The sequence below is a fragment of the Coloeus monedula genome (assembly GCF_965178545.1).
Source record: "Coloeus monedula genome assembly, chromosome: 5".
In the NCBI taxonomy this organism is placed as follows: Eukaryota; Metazoa; Chordata; class Aves; order Passeriformes; family Corvidae; genus Coloeus; species Coloeus monedula.
Genome location: NC_138785.1, coordinates 27,922,564 through 27,949,167, shown reverse-complemented (window position 1 = coordinate 27,949,167; position 26,604 = coordinate 27,922,564). Strand labels below are relative to the sequence as shown.

The following is a 26,604-nucleotide window of genomic DNA, read 5'->3' as shown; positions in this document are numbered from 1 at the left end:
GCCATAAACACCACTTTTGATAAACACAAAATATTGCTGGCATGATATATCTGCTAGTACTACAATTTCAAGAGTATGAGCACAGGTAGGCAAACAATTTAAATCTCATGTAAGCAAGAATGTTAATTTACATGAGCTATTTCACAGTGGCAGCAACTACCAGTAATACATTCTTGTCCTTGCATTGCAACAGAATCCCACATGTACAGAGGGATAAAAGGATTTAAGTGCAGTTGCTAAGAAACATGGGATGTAAGTGCATTTGTTTGCTTATGTGGCGGTTAATTGTTACCCAGCAGAATTCAATTAATACAAAATCATCATGGAGCACTGGAAATGGAAATGCCATAAATACAATGCAATCAGTGAAGAATCAGCATCAATAACATGTTTTTGTCTGACTACTATACATATTTACTTAGCTCTCTTGTGCTATTTAGTATTTTTAAAACAGATATGACAACATTTGATAAGACACAGATCAACTGGAGTAAAAACTAACAAACAGTAAAGTATTTAACATGTGAGAAATCTCTGGTCACTTTAATACAACTGAGCATCAATTCTCTAGGTACAAAGGACACAGGCCAACCTTACAGAACAGAAAGCTCTCTGAAAAAGGCTTGCATCATATTAGGCAAATCAGTCAAACATGAAATCCCAATGCATGGAATTATTTGGTATATAAATAGGTAAATACATTGCATAAGCAAATTTTAACTGTCCTTGGCACAGTTGCTACTGAGTTTTAATCGCAGTTCTGATATCATAGAATCATTTAGGTTGGAAAAGATCTGAGATCATTAAGTCCAACCATTAATCTAACACTACTACAAGTCAAACACTAAACCACGTCCCTAAGTGCTACATCTACATGTCTTTTAATACCTCCAAGGACGGTAACTCAACCACCTCTCTGGGGAGCCTGTTCCAGCATTTGACAAACCTTTCCCTGAAGGAATGTATCCTAATATCCAATCTAAACCTGGTGCAACTTCAGGCCAACTTCTCTTGTCCTATCACTTGTTACCTGGGAGAAGAGGCTGACCCTCACCTGGCTACACCCTTCTTTCAGGTATTTGTAGAGAGTGATAAGGTCAATCCTGAGCCTCCTTTTCTCCAGGCTAAACAACTCCAGCTCTCTCAGCTGCTCCTCACAGGACTTGTGCTCCAGAACCTTCACCAACCTCATTGCCCTTCTCTGGACATGCTCCAGCCCCTCAATGTCTGTCTTGTAGTGAGGGGCCCAGAACTGAACACAGCACTTGAGGTGTGGCCTCACCAGTGCCAAGTACAGAGGGACAATCACTGCCCTGGTCCTGCTGGCCACTGTAGTGCTGATACAAGCCAGGATGCCATTGGCCTTCTTGGCCACCTGGGCACACACTGGCTTATGTTCAGCTGCTCTTTACCAGCACTCCCAGGTCCTTTTCTGCTGGGCAGCTTTCCAGCCACTTTGCCTATGCCTGTAGCACTGAATGTGGCTGATGTGAGCCAAGAGCAGGATCTGGCACTCGGCCTTGTTGAACCTCACACAATTGGCCTTGGCCCATCTATCCAGCCTGTCCAGACCCCTCTGTGGAGCCTTCCTGCCCTCCAGCAGATCAACACTCCCACCCAACTTGATGTCACCTGCAAACTGACTGAGGGTGCACTTGATCCCCTCATTCAGATTGTTGATCAAGATACAAAGATATCTGCAATTCAGGACAAATGTTTCCATATCAAAGTGCTCAGGGAAGTTTTGTTCGTAACAAGAACAAAAAATAGAAAAGTATGCCCAATGGATATATTTGCCTTATTATTTACTTTTAAGAGATCTTCCAGGGAAGAACTGGATTCCTTAACATATGCGGATAAAAAACCCAATTTGTTAAACAGCTCTTCAATACAACATGAAAATAAAACGAAATTGTAATGGTCAAAAAAAGTCAGATGACAGGAAGAAGGCAGAGCAGAGTAAAGGTGAAGAAGTTTAAACATTGATGATAACTAACAAACTATTAAACTAGGCTTGAGAGACTTGCCTTGCTGCACAATTTCCTGTTTGCAAACAGTGACATTTTTCTAAAAATAAGCTTTAGCTTGCACAGAAGTCAATACAGCGCAGCCTAATATTTTATGCAGGAAATCATGAAGGTAACCACAAGGATCTTTCTGGATTCCTTTGTGGTGTTGGTGAATGCAACAAAGTCTCTCCTGAACCACTGTCCTTCTCATTTCAAGTGCCCATGCCCATTAGTCATAACATTTTCACAATATTATGGCATCAATTAAATCAGTTATTTGCACAGAACAGTAGTATGAGGCAAGTATTTTACATATTTTTATATATTTATGTATGTATTATATAAACATTATATAAAACATAAGTATCTATAAAAATTCTTTTTATATAAATACAATGGGATTTATGCTTCTGATGAAATTTATCAGGTAGAACACAGCGAGCTTGCTGCTACTAAGGTGACAGGCAGCAAACCCAAGCAGGGTGCACTGTAGTGTTATGTGGGAAATATGACATTTCCTCCCTTAGCCACACACAAGTCTACAGGTCAACAAGCAAAAACAAAGTCCAATTAAAGAAAAACTTTATTTAGTTTATGAGGAAAAGAAGACAAAGTAGAAGGACAAAGAACAGAGATATTAAAAAGCTAGGATGAGCTGCACAACAGCACCTGCAGAAGTAGCAGTTGGTATTTTGTCCAATCTCACTATTATCTCTTGGTATTTGATAGTGGTGAAAGTGTGCTGCCCATATGTACAAGCAGACCAAACTGTGTTGCATCAGGAATGCATGCATTTGAGGAGACAGGTTTACATCTGACACACAAACGTGAAGTAGGGCATTCAGCCATCACTGCCTATAATGGTGCCACAAAGCAAGTTTCACAGAGTACAGCACACAGCAAGGTAATTCAGCCAGAGTTATGAGAACTGTACTCGACTACAAATGCTGAGAAACACGTCTGAAAAGCTAAAAATAAGTTCACCAGGTTCAAGTTCCTAGGATGAGTCTATCTTCAACAGGTAGAAGCAGAAATTACTTGTAAATACAGCTGACAAGTGTGCTAACACTCCCTTTTCTTATCAAAAGCAGCATATTAATTAGTCATGCTTATTTTTGTTCTGGTAATTCACTCATGCTCACACAGATGTATTTCCACAACACTTTGTAACATAGAATGTTCTCCTGTGGTTAAATGTTGGTTTATTAATGAATTGGTAACATTAATGTTGCATGTTGTCAGCTTTTATGTGCAGCCATTGTGCTGAGCAGTGCCAGCTCAAGCAGCTTTCTAACCTGCGCTGATACTTCAGGTACACAGTTGAAACTTACTAAAACAGACCTGAACTATAAAAAAATTCCCAAATATGGTTTGCTACCTGAGTCCCCAACAATTCTTGCGGAGGCAAAGCCTGAGGACAGAGCACAGACAAAAATGGCCAGCCCTGCATTGAATATGCAGAGCAACTATCAGACCACACAGAAATTTTGCATCTGTACAAAGGTCTTTCAGACAGCTTCCTTCAGGCTAAAATGGCTTGTTTCAGTTCATGTCAAATACACCTCAAGAAAAGAGAGAAAAAGCTACATTCATTATTGAAGTCAATAAAAAAAACTTCAGAACTGACCACTGAAATTACGCTCTGCTCTGCCTGTACATAATTTGAGTATAGTTACTTACAAAGCACTTCAGCAAGTTTCCAACTCAGAGACTTAAAAACACATTTTTGAGTATAAAAATTTCCTACATTAAATATTGTCCATACTGGATGCAAGTTATTATATGATACTCAGTAAGTCACACTAATCCAGGAAAACTAACGCATTGAAATAAAACCAAGAATTTCAGTTGTAAAATCCAATTCAATTATATGAAATATGACAGTATTTCACTCCAAATTAGAAAGAACATACTTCAGTACCTTGAAGACTAGAACTATAAAAATAAAATTATATAAAAAACTCATGTGAAAAATCACAACTTTTCAAAAAGCAAAGATTTTAGCTGAGATACTTTAAACATGCAAGTGAATTGCATACTGTTGTTACTAACAAAAACATCGTTGCAGATTCCAAAAGCAAATGTTCATCCTATATACCTGTTCAGGCGCATCTTCAAGACTGATTATCCATCTCTATACATTTATGCTCATACTCAACCTGTTAACTTATGTTAAATGACTGGTTTTTGTGGTTTTGTTTTACATCAGGTTTTAATTACGTTTTTAAGTAAAATTTAAAAGGTTTTGTTTTTTGAAAGGTGAGAGGAGGCTAGGTGTTCTATTAACAATTAATGAGTAAGAAAAAGAAATTAGTATATAGGCTTAGGAACAACATTCTTCCAGAAGAAGGCCTGCTCCTCTTTCTTACTAGTCAATAACACTGTTTTCATTGTTTTTCTGCTCCTAAGAATTAGCAGAATTCCTCCTTTCCAAAGAATTTGGAAAATACAGTGAAGTAAGAATGCACACTGCAGGCAATAACCCAATAACTTTTTAAAATCTAAAACGTTAGGTGATATAAGTAGAAATAAAGATGAAGATTAATTTCCATATTCTTACTGCAAATCTGAAGCAATGACCAGCACACAGGTTCAAGGTCCTCACAAGCAGGATAACATAAGACATTATGTAACGATTTTCTAACTGAATGACTGGCTATCACACTTTCTTTAACCAGTATTTTGTCAAGGAACCCAGCAGGCCAGCAGAAAGACCTTCATGTTTCTATAATATTCCACCCTACTTTTTCATGACAATGTTTTAACTGAGATGAAATCAGATCTTGTCTAAGATCTTTTCAGATTTTGTCTGAGAACACAACACATGTACAATTGCTTACCTTTCCTTCTTGCCCACTTGGAGAAGGAAAATATCATAAATAATGCCAGGAAGGTCTTAAGTAAAAATATTTATAAAGAAACATCTTGGTATTTTGACCGTAGTCATCAGAACGCTATTCCTTAAAATATACAGTAGTATTTGCTCATGTCAAATGCATGCAAATATTTTGAATATTAACAGCTAAAATAGCATAGTTTTTGTGGAGCGCATAAATTCTTCATCGTAAACTCTTTAGGAAATAAAATCTTTGCTTCATTGTAAAACTTTAGTTTATGCTAAATATGCCATTTTATTTCCAAAATCCAAAGTTAATGAGGATTAAGAGCACAAAAAAATGTAGCTTCTCACCTTTGTCTTCATGTAGAATGGTGATGACTGGTGAATGGGCAAGTCCATGAGGCTATTGGAATTTGTGACACTATTACTGTTAGCATGTTCATCTTCTCTACTGCTGTCATCAGACTGATCAAAATCATCACTGTCCTGGTCCATTTCCTCCTCCTCTTCCACCTCCTCCTCTTGATCACCAGCATGTTCATCATCATCATCTTCTTGGTTACAAGTAGAATCTTCATCCACTGTAATAAGTCTATTATTATTTTCTTCTAACTGTTCCTGCTGAGACTCATGCCTGCCATCAAATCCAGGTTCTTCTCCTCCTATCTCCCCATTCCTCCCAATGTGCTGCTCCTCTTGTTGTCGTCTTTGCTGCTGCTCCTCCTCTTCTACGACCCGATTCATCTGCTCCTCATCTACTTGGCTTGAGGAAGCATTACCTCGAAGAGATCCACCAGTTCGCCGCCTCTTGCTGCCCACAGAGAGCAGTTCCTGATTCATTTCCAAAAGCCAGCTTGCTACTTCTTGGACCTTGGCTAGGCTATCTGAAGATGCAAATGCCTTCACATTCTAAGGAGATAAAGAAAAAGCAGAAAATTACAAAAGTTATATTTTTTTATTAGATAAAGCAGTAAGACCCTATTTCACTGTATTATTCCTAGCAACTAAAAACTTCCAGGAAACAAGGAATAATTTCTACTTGACACACAACTAGAAAAACCCAAATAAACTGCAGGCAACTTTCTAGCAAGAGCATTATTTGTTCTGTCAAACTGTCTGATCATGGTCTCTTTAAGCACCAGATTCTGCAAAATTCAGAAGAACTAGTTGCCCTCCTAGAGAATCCACAAGAACCATTAACATTCATGCTAACAGAAGATACAAGTATGCAATACCACTTGCAAAAAATTGTACATGAATAATTTTAAACGGCATTTATTTTCCCTCTCATTTGATTACAGACTTTGTATATTATTCACAAACTGCTATTGGTCTTATGCCTTAAGAGAAGCATATTATCAGATATAATTGAAAGCTTCATTTCTTGTTATTCTAATTTCCTTTTAGATTAATAAAGGAGAGAACACCTATTAAAGAATACAGCTTTATCACTGCCAAGTCTTAAGTTGGCCAGAGAGATGCCCAGTGGTCAAAAGCAGACATCACTAGGCAGCCTGTGCGGCCCAGAAATGGCATATACCTCACCTGGAAAAAAAATCACTGTTAGCAGTAAAGTTCTCCAAAGTCTAAGAAGCTACAATAATTGTTAAATGAGTCTCTGAGATGTTAAAAAAGGCCAAAATTAGGTGCATATTAATAAAAACTGAAAAATACTAACGTAATTTCCAAATTATTCATGCATTCAACTACCCATGTGCATCCAAACAATATATAAGTACAGACAGCTATAACACAGACTAATTCATTATTAAATTTGGTATCAGATTTCCAGCTATACAGCCTTTGGGGCTGGCACATCCAAACTCTGGTTTCCCTAGATTCCAGCAATGTTTTCAGTAGGTCAAGTCAGACACAACTCAGCAAGTAGTCAGATTCACAGCCTACGAAAGCAGTACATGAGAACATGTGCAGAGAGAAATTAGCTTAGAGCCACTGTCCTTGGGGGCCCACAGCCCACACACACCACACACTCAGCAGGCTACACTGAGAGAGAGAGACTCGGGAAGCACAGCACCACAAATGCTGGAAGGGAGCACAACTTCTGAGTATCCTCGGAGTAGGAGCAGTAAAGGACATTTCCATGAGCACAGGACAATAATCTCTGAACCTCGACCACCAACACCATCACCCCCTCCTTTTTCTTAAGTCATCTATCTCTTACAGTTTAATTTTTTTTTTTTTTTTTCAAAACACAAAACCTAGGGCCTCAGATGATGGAACAGATAAACCCCAACTTTTTTCCATTTACCTTATTGGTGACAAGGGAACAAAGTACCAGAAACCATAGCTCTACTGTAATTTCAGTGTGTTGTACTATAAAAGCCACAGAAACACATTTACAGATGTTTTTCAGCTCCTTCTCTGAGGAGGATTCGTAGCTGAGATTTTGCACTTCTCTGCACCCTTCTTCCTCAGGGAAACATTACTTACATCCCAAAGACAGGGTTCTCAAGTTTCCACGTATCTACCCAGGTGAAGATTCCCCCAAATAAAACCTTATAAGATCAATCACTGAAATATGTGTTCAAAGAAAGTATCCATTAAGTTCCAGTCAGTGAATGAGAAGCTAACACTAAAAGACAGTTAAGCTCCACACATTCAATGGAAGGAAACAGACTCTGTGCTGACGCTTGATTTTTCCATGGATAAAAAGCTTAAGGACACTTGGGTGCACATGACCCAAAACAGAAGCTAATGTCTCTGTTTTTATATTCAAGTGGTATCAAAAACAAATGTGTGTATTTTTCTATGTACAGTAAGGAGCACTTGAGAAAGATGCCATGAAGAGTACGCTTTCAGAGAAATGTTTTCACTTAACAGTTTCCCCAAAGCTCACAAACCTTAGCATGTGGGAGTGATGTTTAATAACATTTCATCAAAAGACAAGTTTGGTTGCACATATAATCTGATGTTATTAGAACTTATGTATCAGGCTTGCTACACAGTTTGGGCATTACGAACAAAACAATACTACAACTTATTTTCTCAACTTGGAAATTTGAAGCACTACGTAATGTAAAAATCTGTAGTAAAAAAAAAGCAAAAAAAAAAGCTGAAGATGTTTACGTCTTCACAATCTAGCAATTCCAGTTTCCACTACAAATGTTTCTCTAAGTAGCCATGAGTGCAGCTTAGAAGTTTAATTGCATTTTTTCAGTATCAGCAGCATTATATATGCAATTATTGGTTTAGTATGTACTTGATAAAACTGCAAATGCTATATTTGTTTCAATAATTTAATACATACTTTCAATTTGTATCTGTAAGCAACCAACATAAAAGGTCAGCTTTGAAACATTAATCAAATGCAAGAATCCGCTAAATGTTTAAGTGACAAAAATATCAGTGTTGTTACTGTTATTATACCCAAATAAAATTCCAGCCAATTAAAAATGTACACTAGTACTATCATATATTTTTAATTATTCCTACATTTTTGAGTGACCATCAGTTCATGAAATTAGCTTTAGTCATTAGTGGTTTCCATTTTACTCTGCATCTGCACGAATAAACTCAACTTGTTTTTTCAAGAAGCCTGTAAAATACATTATCAAAATTTAATTACAAGCAGTGCTACATCAGAAATCATCAGTATGCAGAGAGGTGATGCATTTGCTAAAGAACAGATGGATGTACATTATCTGAGAGATTTGAAACACTGAAGCTGCCTTCTGTCATGTAAGTGCTTTCAGAATTAACTACTGTCAGCTAATACACAAGACACAATAATTTCCATATATAAGGTAGATAAGGAATAAGAAAGGATTATTATTTTGCTGGACAAAGTGTATTTACAAATCAGCTTCCAGAGAACTGAAATGATGTGTTTTCAGCTGGTACAGTGTCTCCTTCATTTATACAGTAAGAGACCAAAATTACTCAAACCAGCAAAAATTCAGAAGAACCACTGAGGAAAACCACTGTTTCCCCTACCTGCCTCAGATCACAAAGATTTTTTTTCAGACAGACATCAAAACATTGCAGTGCAAGACTTTGCATAAACATGAAAAACTCATTAAACTTGGTCAATGAATCTAAGTTGCCAATTCCCAGGTAAGTTTCTTAACACTTGCATTGCATGGGAAAACAAAATGCAAGAGACCCCTAAGGAAAATGGAAGTCTCCAGACTCACCCAACAGTAAACTCAGAGCTGATGAAGGCATCCCACACTTCTATTGAAGACTGCATGCAGCCCCCACCTCTATTGAATATTAAATGCTGTTTAAGCATAATTCTTCAGCTTCATCCATTATATTTTCACAGAAGGTAGATTATAAAAATAAATATGAACAACAGTTGCTCAAAACGAGAAATGTCAAGCAATACTAGAAGACTACAGGGAAAAGTACTCAGGGTTATCTGCCACAACAGGTTGCATTCTGTACTGAGAGGATGACCACTTCACTTCCTGCTTTACTGCTGAAATATCTCTATCCTGCTAATACAGATACAAAAGTCGTTAAATATTTTTAACCTACAAACCCACTAACTATGGGAAAATGAAATTTCTATCAGTACTGCTTGTTTTTATTACTCCTTTTTTATCACTTGAAACTGCAAGGAATAAAGGAAATGAGGTGGATGTAAAGAGGTGGAGGTTGGGGAGTGGTGGGATTTGTTTTTTAACAAAATATAACAAATTGTGAAAAGGTTTTAAAGAATTAACTTGGAAATTAATGTATCAGACTAACTTGGATACTAACCTAAGTATCATGACAGCATTTTGTGAAAAGACAGAATAGCTACAGACACAACATGGTTTATGCACAGTGAATGCTGCTAGAACAAATCTTTTGAGATTACAGATTTAGTGGACAAAGACAATTGCACTAACACACAAACTTCTGTAGATATTTGACTAAATCGTAGCACTGTAGTGTACCTGAGCTTTTTATTGTGTTATTTAACTGTGCAATACTGAAGTGACGTAAAAGCAAAAAAGGAACATCCCACCCAAGCTAAGGATCTCCTCAGGTTTCATTTCAACATCCAAATCTACCTTCTGAAAAGAAGTATGAGACCCTTACAAGCACACTCTGCCCAAGACCGACACTGGTGCATTGGTCCTCACGAGCAATCAGCACAGTGCTGTAGGGGCAGATGTGCAAAGCTGAGACACAGCACCCACAGGATACCAACTCTGGGAAGGGGAAATGACTTATTCCCAGAGCTGCTTGGACATCCCAAGCCTAAAATGACCCTCACAGTTGGAGCACACCTTCTGCTTTAGTTTCACCCAGAAGGTGCTCTGGGACAGCTGTGCTTCAACTCATTCTACTGGAGAGCAGGTGTGGACAATCAGGAACCAGACTTTAAAAGGTGCACTTGATCCAAACCCAAACTACCACACAAAGTGCAAATACATCTCACAAGCCAGGCTAAGGCCTGCTAAGCCCGTTTGAAAAACCCCTTGCATACAAAGGGGATTTACATGCAGCATCAAGCAGGCACAAATAAGTAACACAGTTAATACTGAGACTGTGAACAGTGTTTTACCAAATAAAAATATATATTTGAGTATGGCCATGCTAGCTAATGTTGCAAAACACTATGAGCAAGACACGTACATGATGTATTAAAGAAAACAGTTAATTTATTGGTCTGATTACTGGCTACACAGTTTTATATATGGGAAGGATTTTGAACAATAGCAAAGTAACAAACCTGTGTTGGATGCATTGCACAGATGAAGAAAATAAAAAACCTTCTGTATTTCATCAGCACATACGTTGATTAGAGCAAGACTGAAACACTAATTTTCAGTAGCTTTTCTTGAAAATAAAATACATCATTAACAATGTATCTCGTTCTACAAGCATGCATGCTTCTTCTAAGAATGATAAATTACTTCTTCCAAACATATACATACCTCAAATATCTCAGTCAACCCCATTATTCACAGCTCCAAGCTCCAGAACAAAATAGCAGCTAAAATGATTCCCTGCTACTACCTTACTATTAGCCTCCAAGCAAAGCTCTGCCAACACTTAATAGAATAGCATGTGCAATGTTTCTGTTGTATTAGAAATTATCCTGCTCCTTTTTCACTATCTCAATATACTTTAACAATCAATAGTTTATTCAGTGCAAAGTGGCCAATGCAACAAACACTAAATGAAAGTGCTCCTCTAATTACTTACTTATGTCAAACATAAATCTAACAGCACACAAAAGAATAGATTTAGTATTCATTAAATTTAAAAAATACCACAATTAACATTTCCTGCTTAAATTTAATTAAGTCCAGCTGTATTTAATCTTCTTTTGCAGCCAGTTTTAATTATCTCCCTCTCCACTGAAATTCAGGCCCAACTTTCCATATACCTGCTGAAGCTTTTCATCAAGTCCTGGTGTCCTGACCTCGCCTCCCGAATGTTTCTGAACAAAGACACTTCCAGGTTTCCCACCACATATGGTCTACTGTAAGATGTCTCTGCCTCCTGTTCACTTGCTTCTATTTAACCTCACAATCCTATTTCAACAGACTTTACCCCTTCTCTCCCTATTTCACCATCCAACTTAGTTTTTTCCTCCCAGGACTGCCTCTGAAAATGGCTCCCTCTCTAATCCCAGGCCTCAATTTCCCAATCCCCTTTAGCCTCCAGTGCTACTTTACAGTCTCAGACACTTTGCTTCATTCCGATCCATTCCCCACAGAAAACAAAGAGATTTAAAAGAGAGACAATATCTGATAATACATATGACAGAGCCACATCCCTGGCTATCAGAGGACAACCACACAGAAACCATTAAAAACAAAATTTTTCTTTAACTCTGGGCATGAAAGACCTACCACGTAATCCTACCCTCTTCTGGCACAAATACATTAAGTATTTAACGTGGGATAAAATATGAAAGAGTACACAAAACCCACTAGAGAATAAGAATACAAAAAGCAGTTTAGAAAACAAGTAAATGCTACAAGAATTTACATATATTTACCAGTATTTAGGCTAAATGGCTCAGTAAGGAAATACCAGAGGTAGAAGAGAGATGAGCAAGAGTTTAGAAGAAAGAGTCTGAGCTACAAGCAGTCACATTCTTTAGATTATGATAGAGTGTGTATGATCATACAACTGCATACAAGGTTCAGGCACACACAAACACAGAACCTGGATGTGTTAGCGCTCATAAGGATTCCACAGATTCTCTTTGCAATAGCAAGAGAAGCATCAAATCTTAACGCTTTAAACCAAGGGCCTTTTCTTCCCTCTTTGTGCATTCTCAAAACAAGGGCTGCTCTGGCTAAAAGAGGGGATAATCTGAGTTGAAGCTGTAGCAGTTTTTAATGCTCTAGCACAAAGAATCACACTATAAAATGTACTAATAGAGGCTTGATGTCCAAATTAAAGCAATCAACATATAAGAGGAAGAGAGAAACGAGGGGATTTTTTTTTCTGCCAACACTTGTTTGTAAGTAACTCATGACCTTAATTCTTGTATTTGAAGCGTTTCCGAACCTCCTTGCATTTTCCTTGCTTCAAAAAGAAGAATATCATAGCAAATAATCAGTGAATAATGTCTTACAGAAGTTATGATTTTACCTTAAAATTTGACACGAGAAAATGAGAATTACTGTGTAATGCTGTGGCAAGGATGGGGTGGAGATAAGAGGGAAATGTGAAAGTGACCCATGAAGAAATTGTTGAAAGCCTCCATCACACAGTAATAAGAAAACTGCACTTAAAAAAAACCCAACAAAATTCTAAGTCCCTTTCCTCAAAGCCATATCCCAACTGAGAAGTCATTAATACACCAGTACAGTGTTATTGTAGAAGTGGGGAGCTCAAGTCACTCTATCAAGAACACTGTTCACACTTCTTAGCTCCCTGAAAGTCAAGACAAACAATAAAAGTCCAAAAGTTACTCTTTAATTTAAATTCTGTGTTGCTATGTTCTTATCAAGAACATTGAATGGATATAATCTAGAATAAAATCACTTGCATTCCTTAAAAGATATAATGGGAGGCAACAATCCACAGTAGGAGGAGACCTGTATTATGACTAATCTTACTGTGTTCATATAAACAATTCTGTTATTTTCAGTATTTATATTAGTAATGACTGTTATGCAGAAGATGACTGGTTTGTCTTTTCACTAACAACTCTTTAAAGAAGGATTAAGCTGCAAAATCTGACAAGTTAACTATCATGTAGAACTAATGAAAGGATTCTCTCCCCTTTTCCTCAGAAAAGGAAAAGCTGAAAAAAAGCCTTGAATTATTTAAAGGGTGCCAAGTTTTCCAGCAACTACTAAAAACAAAACAGGCAAGTCCTCCATATACTCCTGCATGCTGCCACTCAATATCAAGCAGTGATTATTTTTCCATTGAAAGGACCTCTGAAGTATAAAAGCTAAGCACACAATTTTCAATTGTCTTAACCTTTCCACTTTGACAACTGTACCATTATTTGGGTTCTTATATTAAAATTTTTATCTCTCCAAATGAAAAATTCTTACCTCGAATACTAATGAATACCTGCTTATTGTTTTGCTCATAAATTAGATTACTACAAGAAGCCTGCACTACTACTGCTAAAGATCCAGCACAAGCATCCTTGTTTGCTCAATTTAGAACAGAAAGTTAATATTTCAGCCTCGCGTAAACTATGCTTTCTGTGCATACTAACAAGGCAGAGTTTCTTGCCAAAAGCAAACATTAGATCATACTTACAACAACATAAACAGAGTATCTTTAGCTACATTACTTGAGAAGCAAGTGGGCTGAAGAATTCTCAGTTTAGAAAACCAGGCAGGCAGTTTCTCATACGCCTTTCAAATTTGAAGATGCTGTTTTATAGCTACTTACCAAAGGCCAGAAGTGTACCAACAGAATCATCCCAACTCTTCATGATAGATACACATGTAACAAAGAATTTCTCTACAAAAAAAGGATCACAAATCCTCTTACAGTACAAAAGGAGACTAAGTACTCCTTAAAACTCAACAGGTTTGGATAATTTTAGGTTTGAATTCAACCTTCTTTTCAAAAAGTAAGTAAACGAAGTTTGTGGCAGTTGTGAGGGCTTTCCAAGCTGGCCCAACATCTCCACAGTACTATGCATTCTGTTCTACTTTCACATGCCTTTCTGCCCCCAGACCAGACCACCTATATTCCCTGTGAATCAGTTTTACAGCATCATCAACACCACTGCATACAAGGACCTTCCCAGCTGCCCACACCAACAACTGCTTATGATAGTTTTATACTGCTCAAGGCCTTTCATCCATAGGAAATTAGTCTGAGGAGCAATGAGGATGACTCTGCTAGTCTGGCTTTCTAGTAGAGAACTTCAGTTAAGCTGTGCTGGAGTGTTACTGTGTTGTGGAAAAACTCTTCTGAATTAACACACATTAAGCCATAGGTACCAGCACATGGAACCAGAAACCTCAATGATGAAGTCCATTTTATGTGAACAGGTAATGTGATTACTATGCAGAAACAACTCCATTATTCCCAACTGCCTAGGTGAACATGGATTTGATCCAATAGACAAGAAGCAAGATCCAATCACTAAGTGTTGAAATGAGAAAAATACAAATGGAATTAACTATGAGGATAATTACTCACTGTAATAGTTCACTAGGAAGACAGTAAATTCATCACCACTTTAAGGCTTAAATTAGAAATATACTCCATCTTAGTTTAACACATACATTCAACAACTGCAGAACATGCAGCACAAGTGCACCTACCAGAGCATGGTGAGCTGCCTGCCTCTCCCTGAGCATATACACAAACGAGAGCTGTTGTCACCTCCTCTCTGCTGCCACAGTGACACAGAGGCAAAATGTATTACCAAACTGCTGATTAAACCCTGCCTGGTTTCAGTGCAGACTTATTTCCCAACTACTAGGTTTAACACAAAGGCTAGTGTTGTATGGCCAATACAGCCTTAACATAAATTTTTCTTCAGCATCCATAACATTGCTGAATGTGGCCCTAGGGCTGGGATGCATTTCCAGTGAGAAAAACCTTAGCAGTACAGTATGCTGAACCACTTTACATATCCATTCACACAGACTGTTACCCCTCCTGGTGCTTCTTTGCGAAGCTGCATCGTAAGAGCGATACATTAATAACTTCCAAGCAGAGCTGCTCATTATTAATGCAAACTATTCGGAAGGCAAAAGCAAAACAGCATTTGGCAGCAAGACCACTGCCATTAAGACATTTGCCTGCAAACCTCAAAGTGATTTCTGAAGTACCCAACTGACTTCTCTGTCTCGGTTTCTTTCCTGTCCACTAATCATAAAAGTAATTTTGGGTGCATTTCCTGAAATTATAGGTTTTGCTAATAGTGAGTTGCAATTTTACCAGATGGCTGGCGTCCACTTCTAGCAAAATGGTAGCATGATTTCTTGCACTAAAACTACAATTCAAATGCTGCTGAAATGCAGCACAAACAAGCAGACACACAGAAGAGCAGAGACATCAAAAAACCAAAAAAAGCCATTTAGAACACAGGGCACAAAAGATGGACCAAAAAAGGTCATCTTTAACTGAAGTGGGCTAACAGACCTTGAGAACAAATAGCAGCTAAATTTAGTTGAATTTAAAATTAATTTAGTTACATGGAAACGGGAGGAAGGGCAGGAAATTAACACCAAGTACCAAATTGTCCCCTACCTCAGAGCTGTTTGAGAAAAAGAGTTCTCTAATGTGGAACAGCATACAAACAGATGGGAACATATATACCCTTCAGACTGAAAAGCATTCCAGTGGTTAAAAAAGAAGATGATAACAGGATTAAAGCTGAGAAAAGTGAGAATCAAGAACTGTGACTACTATTAAAGAACGTTTTTCTTTGAGTGATTAAAACCAGTTGAAGTAAATATTCCTTCTTCAAGCAGCTCTTATACCACCTCTAATAAGCAAGAATAATCAACTCCCTTTACACCCAAGAAGCTTCAATGCACAGAACAGCATTTTCAAGCCTGTTATAGTAATGACTAACGAAGTAAAGGAGAAGCAATGCAGGTTATGCCATGAGAAGTCCAATCTCACTATTCTGTTCAGTTGCAGGCTTCTGCATCAGACTAACCTCCTAAAAATTATTATAAGGTTATGGTAAAAATTAAGAATATTCTACCAAGACTAAATAGCCACCCCTCAATTTGAACTCTACAATTTTTTATATTATTCTAAGCATACAAGATGATGAGAAACAAGAGAAGAAGAATTAAACCCCCAAGTCTTTCCAAGTTATCAACAACAAATTTTACCTCAAGATCCACAATGGACAATTCTTATTCCAGGCTACTGCCCAATTTTTTTATTTTAATTTCCTGTTTTCAATTGCCCATTCTTTAAAAAAAGTCTGAAGGACAAGGCCAACAATATCCTGGGTGCATTAGGAAGAGCATTGCCAGCAGGGGAAGGTAGGTGGTCCTACCCCTCTACTCAGCCCTGTGAGACCACCTGCAGTGTTGTGTCCAGTTCTGGACAAGAGACATGGAGCTCCTGGAATGAATCCAGTGGAGGGGAACAAAGATGGTGAAGGGACTGGAGCATCTCTGAGGAAAGGCTGAGGGAGCTGGGCCTGTTCAGCCTTGAGATGAGATGATTGAGATGTCTGTCAGTATCTGAAGGGAGGGTGTCAGAAGATGGAGCCAGGCTCTGCGCAGTGGTGCTGAGCAATATGACACAAGCCAATGGGCAGAAACTGATGCACAGGAAGTTCCACCTGACCATGAGGAAGAACTTCTTTACTGTGCAGGTGACCGTGCACTGGAATGGATGGTCCAGAGAGGTGATGGAGTCTCCCTCACTGGAGATATTCAAGAACCCTCTGGACACAATCCTGTGCCATGTGCTCTAGGATGACCCTGCTTGAGCAGGGAGGTTGGACCAGATGACCCACTGTGGTCCCTTCCAACCTGACCCAATCTCTGATTCAGCTATCATGTAGTCCTATATGCTAGGGGAAAAAAAAAAGTAGTTCTATCAGTATTGTTGAAGCAGATTGGAGTAAAAGGCTGTAATACAATATAGACAAAACCATTTTTTATTTGTGTTTTATTCACCAGTTATAAATCAAATCTCTGACATAAGAAAAGGTAGCTGGGGTCAGATTGGGGTAGAAAACATGCCTCATGCAAGCAACACAAGATACAAACACTGGTGTGTTTTACCATTTTGGTGGGGAAAACTACGGCTCAGCCTTATTCCTGTGAAGTTGCTCTAAAAGAACAAGGAACAATATATATATATTTATGAAGAAAGTCCATCTGTTGGCAGTCCCAATTCATATCTTATAAAATACTCTGCCATGAATGCTAAATCAGATTTTTGCAGTATCCGCTGATCAATACTGTCTCCATCCTGAATGCCGTACTTTCAAAGATGAACTCCAAATTATGTACTTTCTTCCAGAAAGTCAATGAACGTGTTAAAAACCTTTGCATCAATATCTGATACTGAAGAGCCTGTGATCTGCACTTCTTTACTTTTAATAAAAGCAAGAAATACAAAGAGAAACATAAAGGCAGCATTTACCAGACTTGCTGAAATACACTGGTTTGTCTGCATTTTCAGCACCTTCATCAGTAGAAAGACGTAAGTAAAACAAGGTCACATACTACCAGAACACAGCAGAACACATTCCTTTTTCTGGTGTCTAATTTAAAAGAAAAAGTTCCAAACCAATTACAGTCTCCACATGGTATTAAAAAAACAGTAAATGCCTTCTCATTAACCTCATATCTCCAGAACACTGCCTAGCATGCATTGGTTCCTAAGTGTTATGTTCTCTGTGTCACAGAGAATCTTTATGGCACTAGATTTAAAATCTGACCTTGCAGAACAAGGCACTTGCTGACAAACAGCATGAGTGAGTGCCAGGTTTGAAGGAAGATGATATCCCAGCCTATCTAAAAGAATCTGGCCCTGGCCCAAACAGACTCTTAGCAGGCTCCACTGGAGAAATGGAAATGGTTGCAATTATTGTTATTGATTTAATGCCCTTAAAATGGCTCTCTGAGAATCTTATTTCAGTAACTGATTAAGCAGTATGATTCAGCAGCAGGGCATCTGCTAACAACCTACAGAAACATAGATTTCTTTGCTCAAGCTATTTCTGGGACCAGGAAAGTAAGTTTTTGTATTTGCATGTCCAGAGGTAGATAAGAATGTAAGGTGGCCTACAATATTTATGTCAGGCAGGTATTCAAACTTTCTTTCCAATTCTACAAAACTATCAACTCTATATCTCCTGTTTCTGCTCTGCAACACTTTCCTAGCAGGAAAGATGATGTGACTACAAGCAGCAAAGAGAGCCATGCTCAGAGCAGAAAAGCACTGACCACATATACAGTTAACAAATAATTTACCTGAACTACCAAATAAAAGATACTGACGCAGACAAATATAAACAAACTTAAAATTAGAAACTGGGATCACAATTTGAATGGATGAAAAACATATAGAGATTCTTTTCAGTGACTAACGTCATTTAAGATGACATTAACATGTTACTGTTATCCTGTCACAGGATATCTCCAGCGGAGCTTCACCAAATCAATTGAATCCCCCATACCTATTCCAGAAAAAAAATACTCAAATCAATTTAATCTCACCAGTTTCCTCTAACATATATTGTGTTGCTGGCACTGGGCTAAGAAGGACAGATATTAATTGTTTTAAGGACAGCAGATCTTACACCTTTCATAAGAGATGGGTAATGACTAGGGACCAATTAACATCTCACACCACAGCAAAATAAACACCTACTAATAAACTTGAAGCTGTACTCTTCAGTAAAAGCAAAGCATGCTCTACTGCTAGCATTATGGGTATAAACTTGACTACTGTCAGGAGTCTCACCAACCCACCAGTCTGACACAGCTGGCATCATTTCTCATGCTTATGTGGAAAGAGGCATGCAGAGCTAGGAGAGTTTCTTCCCAACAGTGGCAGCTGCTAAGAGGAACAGCCCCCCATGTCACCACCTTGGTCCACCTTTACTGTAGGCTAATCTACGTTCCTGACTTTTCAAGACCCCTGTAGGTGAAGAGCAGTCTCTATCTTTCCAAGACAGTGCTAGCAGAGTCAGCTGCTACATCAGGTGTATTGTGTTTCACAAAGGTCAGCTGCCATGGCACACACCTGCCTTATGGATATTGGAGACCAGCATATTTTGGAAGCAAGTAGATGAAGTTGCTCAGGTCCTAGTGAAGTACTGATATTCAGAAGGAGAAATTTGCTAGATTGCTGGTAACAGGTGGAAATACAAAGCAGATGAGATCTACAATCTGTGAGACAAAATGGTTTGTCTCCTAAGTGCCACAAGAACCCACAACACAATAGGCAAGAGAAAAGTCAAACCCTGTTGACACGAAAGAACAGAGCTCTGGATGCACTGAACACACAAAGCACATTGTTGAGTTGGCTGTTTGTTAATTTTCTAACCTAGAAAAGCTGTTAAAAAACAGAATTAATAAAATAACTGATTTAATGCAAATTTTGAGGCCATTATCAAGCTAAGTCAGAATGTTGTTTTATCACTATTATGTAAGAGTGATGTGTGGAACAGTCCAGCTGCAAACAGTTGCATTTCACTCCAACTGTTTCTACTGATAGAATGCAAGATTGGATTACTTTCTGAATAATACATTGGTTGTTGATAGCAACAGCACCATCGAAAACAGGGCATTTATATTTGTTCTTACTGGAAAACCTGGCTGATTAGGTTATGTCCTATGACATAGCTTGAAGCCTGCAAAATGGACCTTACAGTAACTTTCTCACTGCAGCAGCCCAAAAAGGCTTTTAGCAACTGAAAGGCTCTCTCACTAAATAGCTCCATGTTTCAAAAGGTCCAATCCTCCACTGAGGAAAAGAGAATATAGTACAGGCAATATGAAGTTCAAGTCATCTCTCACAGCCTTCATGTCTGTGTCTATTTTAATTTTTCTTATAATCTACACATGGGCCTCCATGTTCTCAGACGCACGGACGATTAACAAACGGTACCATTCTGTCTGAAGTTTGAAGTCACTTTTTAGTGACCAAGACATAGGAGTCAGCTATTTGCTCAACAGAAGTAACGATTAGGTATGAAGTATAAAACGGTACAGAAAATACGGCTGAACTTTTTAAAGTATTTACATTTCCATTGTAATCATCTTGACACCTGGGAAATATATAGCACACCAATTTTCTTTCTTTCTTTTTTCAGTAAGAATCCTGGAAAGAAATTAGGCTCTAAGAAATCCTTTTATTTCCTGGTGACTTTTATCAAACCCAAGCAAGAACGTATTTTCTACTTGTAATAGTGCAGAGTTTATCTACTGAAATCCATTCCAACAGAGCTCATAGCCATTCTCAAAGGTATTGCAGTTAACATGGGGTAACAGCACCAATGGGATGTACAGATCAGCAGTGATTAGATCAAGTATGTGTTTCCAGGATATCTCATCTTCATGGGTGGGCACTGACCTGAAACCCCTAAGCTCTTTTAGGCACTTCTGGTACATTTTTTCAATATGTTAAACAACTACTTTGACACTGAAGGTACCAACTGATACAGGAACAGGGCTGTTCTCAGCAGCAGCTCCTGCACTCAGTGTTCACTTATCTGCTAAAGAACTGACCATTTTAAAAACACTGATCAGTGTAAATTTATTGTGGTTCTTCTTGGAACTTCTGGCCCAAAGCCACTTCTCACAGATGGACCAATTAGTATTGCATTCCTTGATTTTTGAGTCTCAGGAGTGCAGGGAGAGAGTGAAGAAAGCCTGCTGCACATCTGGCTTGGAGTTGAAACTGACACAGAGAGCAACATCTGCCACTCTCAGCTCTAAGGCTCACCAGAAAAAACAATCTGAACCATATCTGAACAGATATGGACCTGTTTTAAAGGACTTGTTACAAGTGGACAGGAGGTAGAAACCTAAAAGTCTGATCCAAAGCCTCTCCAGTCCCAGGTGATAAATTCACAAAACATTGAAACATTCCAGACACTTTTTCTGATGAGTCCTAACATCTGGAAAATGTCACAGTAGCAGGACAGCAGGCTGGGCATTACCAGGTCTTTCTGTCACTGGTGAAGGAATAGACACTGGATGATGAGTGCTCCATCATCTATACCCCAGCATGGATCTATACCAAGCCACTCAGATGCAGGCACCATCCATCAGTGACAAATGGTTGACATTACCAACCTCAAAAAAGCATGAGATTTCTATGAGCTTGCACAGAAATTCTCTTAGTCGTGCAACAGAGAAAAGTGGAAGAATCTTCAGCAGATTTTCTAGCGGGACTTTTTTAAAATATAAAAAATCAACTTCAGAAGTGTGACAGCAGTTTTTTAGCAGACGCTTTTGAAAAACCATTTAGTTGGTCTTTTTCCTTTGTAGTTGTGTGCATACAGTTCCAGTGGAAACTGAAATATTAGTTGAACTTTTTATACTTTTTATTTTATATAGAGATATACAAGAACTAAAACAAGCATCATAGGGAAACCCTAGATCATTGAATTAGATAAAATTGCAACAAAGCAGTCATATATTAAGTTTAAAATAGGTAAGGACTAGCAGCTAATAGAAAACAAGTGCTCAGCAAGCACCCCAGCATGCTTGTTCTGCGCAAGATTTATTTTGCTTTCAAAGCACACTTCCTGACACATTAAAATAAGCTATTTAAAGGTACTTCTGGAAAGAATAGGAATGCAGACATACATGCATACATTCTTCCTGAGGCATAAGCTCAGCCTCCCACACCCAACCTGCTTATCCCTGCATCCAACCAGATCTCCTGGCGTATTTGCGCACATAAGCATCACTAATCCGCCTCAGTCAGAATGAGCCAGGTTAGCTTACAAGTTTAAAGGCTCAGCTAAGCAGATTCGTTTTGCCTGAAATAGATTAGGAAGCACTCACACAAGCAGTTCCACACACAAATTAGAGGTGAATAATCTCCCTCAGGGGCACAGGGCAGGCAGCACGCAGCCACAACATGCAGTTGGCAGAGGACTCAATGCCCACTATGGCCCAGTCACATTCACCTGGGAAAGTAGTAAGAGCTCACTTCAGATTCATGCTTTGTTCTGTTCCACAGTTTCCCCATGTTGATAAGACCCACCAAAAGTCAGCCAAGGATCTCAACCATTGTCTTAGGAAGTAGGTGGCATCTACAGCCTACAAAGTTTTATACGTAACACACATCTCAGCAATGGTAAGTACCATAGAGGTGATATGTAGAAATGAACTGCTTCCACTTCCCTTATTTAATCAGAGAACAAGCTGTAAATGCAATTAAAATGTAAAATATTTTCCAAGTGATAAATTTTTTTTGTTGTTATTTTCTTTGTGATAAACATACGAGGAAAAGAGTACTGGTCAATTGGAATTGCCAGAAAGATCCTATCTCACTATTCTAATTCATGGGCTTCCTGCTTCTTTAGCAGTCACTTATAAAAGTGAATATCCTGAGAAAGCTCATGAGGAGAAATAATTTCAAGGGAGAAGAAAAAAAAAAGTTCATGCCTATATGCAGATGGCAAATTTACCACAGAATTTACTACTTGGACAGAGTGCTTTGCTCCCAACTTTACTCTCAATTCTAAAAAAGGGGTTTTTTTAAACTTCCTTAAGTTGTTCCAATAATCTCACAAATTTAACAAAATATAAGATAAGTCTGCAAATACACTGAAAGCATACGCAAAGGTATCAACAATCCCATCATCAGTGGGTTCAAGGAGATGTGCTGTGCAAGGGCATCTGTATTCCACAACCAGAACTATAAAAAATGGTCTTTCTAAAGGTAAATGTTTTAGTGGTTTTTCTACCACTATGTTGCATTCACATGTACCTGCTTCTGTTCTGCTACCACTTCTTGTTACTCACGCCTCCAAGAAGGTCTGAGAGAAAAATTTTTGCTCTAGCATTTTTTTATCTACAAGAAGAAAGCAAAGCAATCAGGGAGAGCCTTGGATGCAGACATGTGGGCAGGACTCCTACACTGTTCAGGTTGATGACAGAACTTAGAGCATGCCTCAGGGAAAGGAACATCATCAAGAACTTTCCTACCTTTTTGGTTTGTTTGGGTTTTTTGGTGTTAGACTTTTCATTTGTTTTCATGGAGTGGTTTGGGTTTTGTTCTTTTTTTAGCAGATCATAGATGCATGGAAGAGATTAGAAGGTAGAAGAATTAGGAATTTTTATCTACAAAATGCAGTAATATTGTCCAGGAATACATGCTGCTCTTACCAAATCCCCATCAACAAGCAGCAAAAGATCACAGCTGAAACAGCTGAACAGCTGAATGTAGAAACAGCTACAGACTTCTAATACTCACAGAAGTGGTAATAAAGTAGAAGAAATAAAATGCCAACTGAATCTTTTCTGTTCTGGTAGCAGCAGTGCCATACACTGTTTCAAGAGTGACCTGGAATCATCCAGCCATTAACACAAAACCCTCAAAAATCAACACTTGCAGACAATGTGTTAATTTTATAAAATACTTACTAAAGTTTAGAAGAAGCAATGAGATTCAAAAATACCTGGAGAGAAGTTTCTTTGTTTTGAAAAGCATCTGCAGCTGGATTTGAGCATTCAATTATTTGCTTCTGTAGTGACCACACGCTCAGTGACCATATGCTTCAGTAGTAATGAACAACAGCAGGGATAGTGAAAGATGGTAACAAAGTAGTCTGTAAAAGTTCCACCTTAACTCTTAAAAGAAAATCCAAAGAAAGAAGGACATATCTTTCCAAGTGCTAACATATCCTAAAAAAGGCTGTAGGAAATGATTCTATTCCTGCTTGTTGACTTATTACCTCTATCCTCTTCACTATACTTTCTCCATGACTGAAATGCTCCATGCTGCTCCTGCCTCAGTGCATTTCTGAAAGTCTACTGAAGTCTTTTGGATCTGCAGAAGTGAAACAACCTCAGATTTTGTTTTTCAATATGCACATTATCGCCTCCAAATTAGTTACCAGTAGCCTTCATGCCCAGTACATAAACATGAAATCCAAAAGCAGCTGCTTTTATTTGTCCTTCACAGGGAAAGTCCCTTCTCCAAGTACAGGTTTGACAAATATCAACCAGGATCTCTCACTATCAATACATGCATTCCTTTCCAGAAGGAATAAGCCAAGTGGCTCTCATACAGTGGAGTCCATCATTTATACTGTCTAAAGAACAGAATTTGCTCAACAGAATTCACAAATCTCAGACCAAGGAGAGAAGATATACATTTAGCTGCTTGCAATGGGATTGATAACGCTGTTTATGAGTTCACCCACTACTGTTTAAGAAAATTAGAAGCAGCAACACAGGAAAGAGATGACTGAAAAATTGTGTTTTGAAAAGAAATTGCCAGGTGAAGTTAGAAGCTGCATATCATAACAGATGTACATTCCAAGTACATGTGGCAGTGTAAAACTAGAAGTGAACTAAGCATAAGGGGATAGCAAGGGGAAAAAACGTGAAGTGCAGAATAAATTATACAGTCTTAGAGGAATTATAGATAATTCATTACTAGATACAGAGTAAACAGGATCAGATCTGTTCAGCGCCTGTAGGCAAGAAAGTGCATTATTGATTTACTGTATTATGCAAGGCTTGGAGAAAGACTACGACTCAGGAGTAAGTGTTCCAGCATATCAACTTTTATATTTAGTAACAGCTGAAACAAGCAGAAATGGACACTTCATAACATTAGTACTAGGTTGTTTATTTTATGCTTCAAGATAAATTGGCTTTATGCACCAAGAAGAGGAAAACTGTCATAAAGGCCAAGAACTCAATTCCTTAATTTAATAATATTTAAAGCTTCTCTAACAATGGAGATGAGTCCAACCAGCATTGTCCTTGCAGCATACTATCAATATTATTAGGACAAGAATTACATAAAGGAAACTAACAAGTATGATGTTAAACCAGTCAGCCAGTGAAATTCACTAACCAGACTAATGAATGTCTAAAGTAGCTGAAGCACTTATAAGGAAGTATTTTCAAAGAGTGTTCATCTCTCTTAACTCCTTTTAACTGACATACCCAACACAGGCTGGTGTAAATCCGTATATGATCCTGAAATGTACAGGCTGCTAAAACCCAATTCAAGTTTCACATCATGTGAAAGTTGCAGAAGTCTATTTACCTTTGCATAGGACTCTTTGCCAAGTCCTTTGGTGCTGATACAACAGACCAACAACGGGATCCAAGGAGAGTTATTGATGAAATAAACAAGCAAAAGCAAATTCAAAGTAGAAGATTACAAACAACAGGCACTCTCATTGTGACTAGTAGAGACAAAAAACATTACCTTGGGACAGCAATCAATTTTATAGAATTAAAACACAGAAAATACCAAAATAATGTCCTTTTTTTATTCTAATGAGAAAATGCAAAGACTGTACTACAATCCTTGCACAAAAATTAAATAAAATGTTCTATTTGTGACAGTTTTTGCCTGATACCAGAAGCTGTTTGTCAGTCATCAATACAATTGCTAATATAAACCAAATAAAGAGACAAATGTCTTCCCATATTAACAGTACTTGCCTATACTTATAGCCATAGAAAGTTTTAAATATGGAAAATAATGGACTCATGGTTGCAGGAATATCAATCCTGCCATTGTGATAGACAGCCTGTCAAGATACAATAACCACTGTATACTTACACATTTAAAAAGCAGTCTGAATTTATACAGCACTGTACCTGCCTTCCTCAGCATCAAGGCTATCTTAACTGGCCTCTGAGAACTTGCTTTTTAAAACCAAAAGTGTAGTTGCATTCAAACGGCATGAGTAAATGCACAAAATCTGAGGGTTTGTGAATAGAGGCAGCTAAATAAAGTGCAAAAATAGCAGTGTGTCCTTACTGTTCCCTCCTCAAAAAACTATGCCAACTACAAGTGCAAGTGAAGTTTGACACCATCTGTCACCTAATTACACCTTATATAATATATGTCATCAGGACATTTGCCATAGCCATCCCTCTGCAAGTGATGGCACAAGGTTTCAATTGTCAGCTACCTACATTTTCCTGCTCATGGAACCAGTCACAATCATGTGTAAAGGCTACATATACCGACACAAGACCTTTTCAGACTATGGTTAAAATAAATTCATAACAGACAGCCAAGGAATTGCCATCACTTCTTTATTTCTCAGCCCTTCCCATAAGCAAGTACTGCTACTGTGCATTATTTTCCATAATTCCTACACTTAGAATTTTAATTCTGAGAATCAAACGTCGGCTACACACGCTGGAATAGCATCGGTTTTACTGAGTAAGTGGAAATCTAGCACACATGAGAAATTTTGAAAGTGTGATTTTCTACATGAGCAGACAAGAGAGGACAATTAAGAGTTTGTTCCTTAAGTTACAAGAATCTGATGGATTCTTGACTGGGTTTTAGCATTTCTGCAACTCACTATTTCACAAACAGCCACTCTGTGCACTAGCTGTGATGCAACAACTAAGGTCCAAGATTTGTCTTCCTGTGCTTACAGCAATCAAACCTCCTGCCATAAAATGAGCTAATACCTCTAATATATTAATACACATTTTACATCTTTGCTCTCTCAGAACAGGGTTCACGGCTGGTTTTCCTTTGGTGGTAGTGAGGAAATTGTTTGGGGATTGTTTTAGATGCCATGGGATCATAAAGGATCTGAAACATTCCATAACCCAAGTGATTTTTGCTACCTTTGTGGGGTCATTGAGTCAATGTAACAGCTCAGAACAATTAACTACAGTTTCCAACAAAAATCACTAT

At 38.1% G+C, this 26,604-nt stretch overlaps 1 protein-coding gene across 2 annotated transcripts in view; it reads right to left on the bottom strand.

Annotated features, from left to right (window-relative positions):
• Positions 1-26,604, bottom strand: part of FBXW7 (F-box and WD repeat domain containing 7) — a gene marked incomplete at its 5' end in the record, with an annotated part of 179,990 nt that overhangs the window by 95,749 nt on the left and 57,637 nt on the right. For both annotated transcript variants that reach the window (XM_082282249.1, XM_082282250.1), the window contains one exon: positions 5,200-5,757. In XM_082282249.1, coding sequence (XP_082138375.1) covers positions 5,200-5,688 — 489 coding nt within the window. The remainder of the gene's footprint in view (positions 1-5,199; positions 5,758-26,604) is intronic.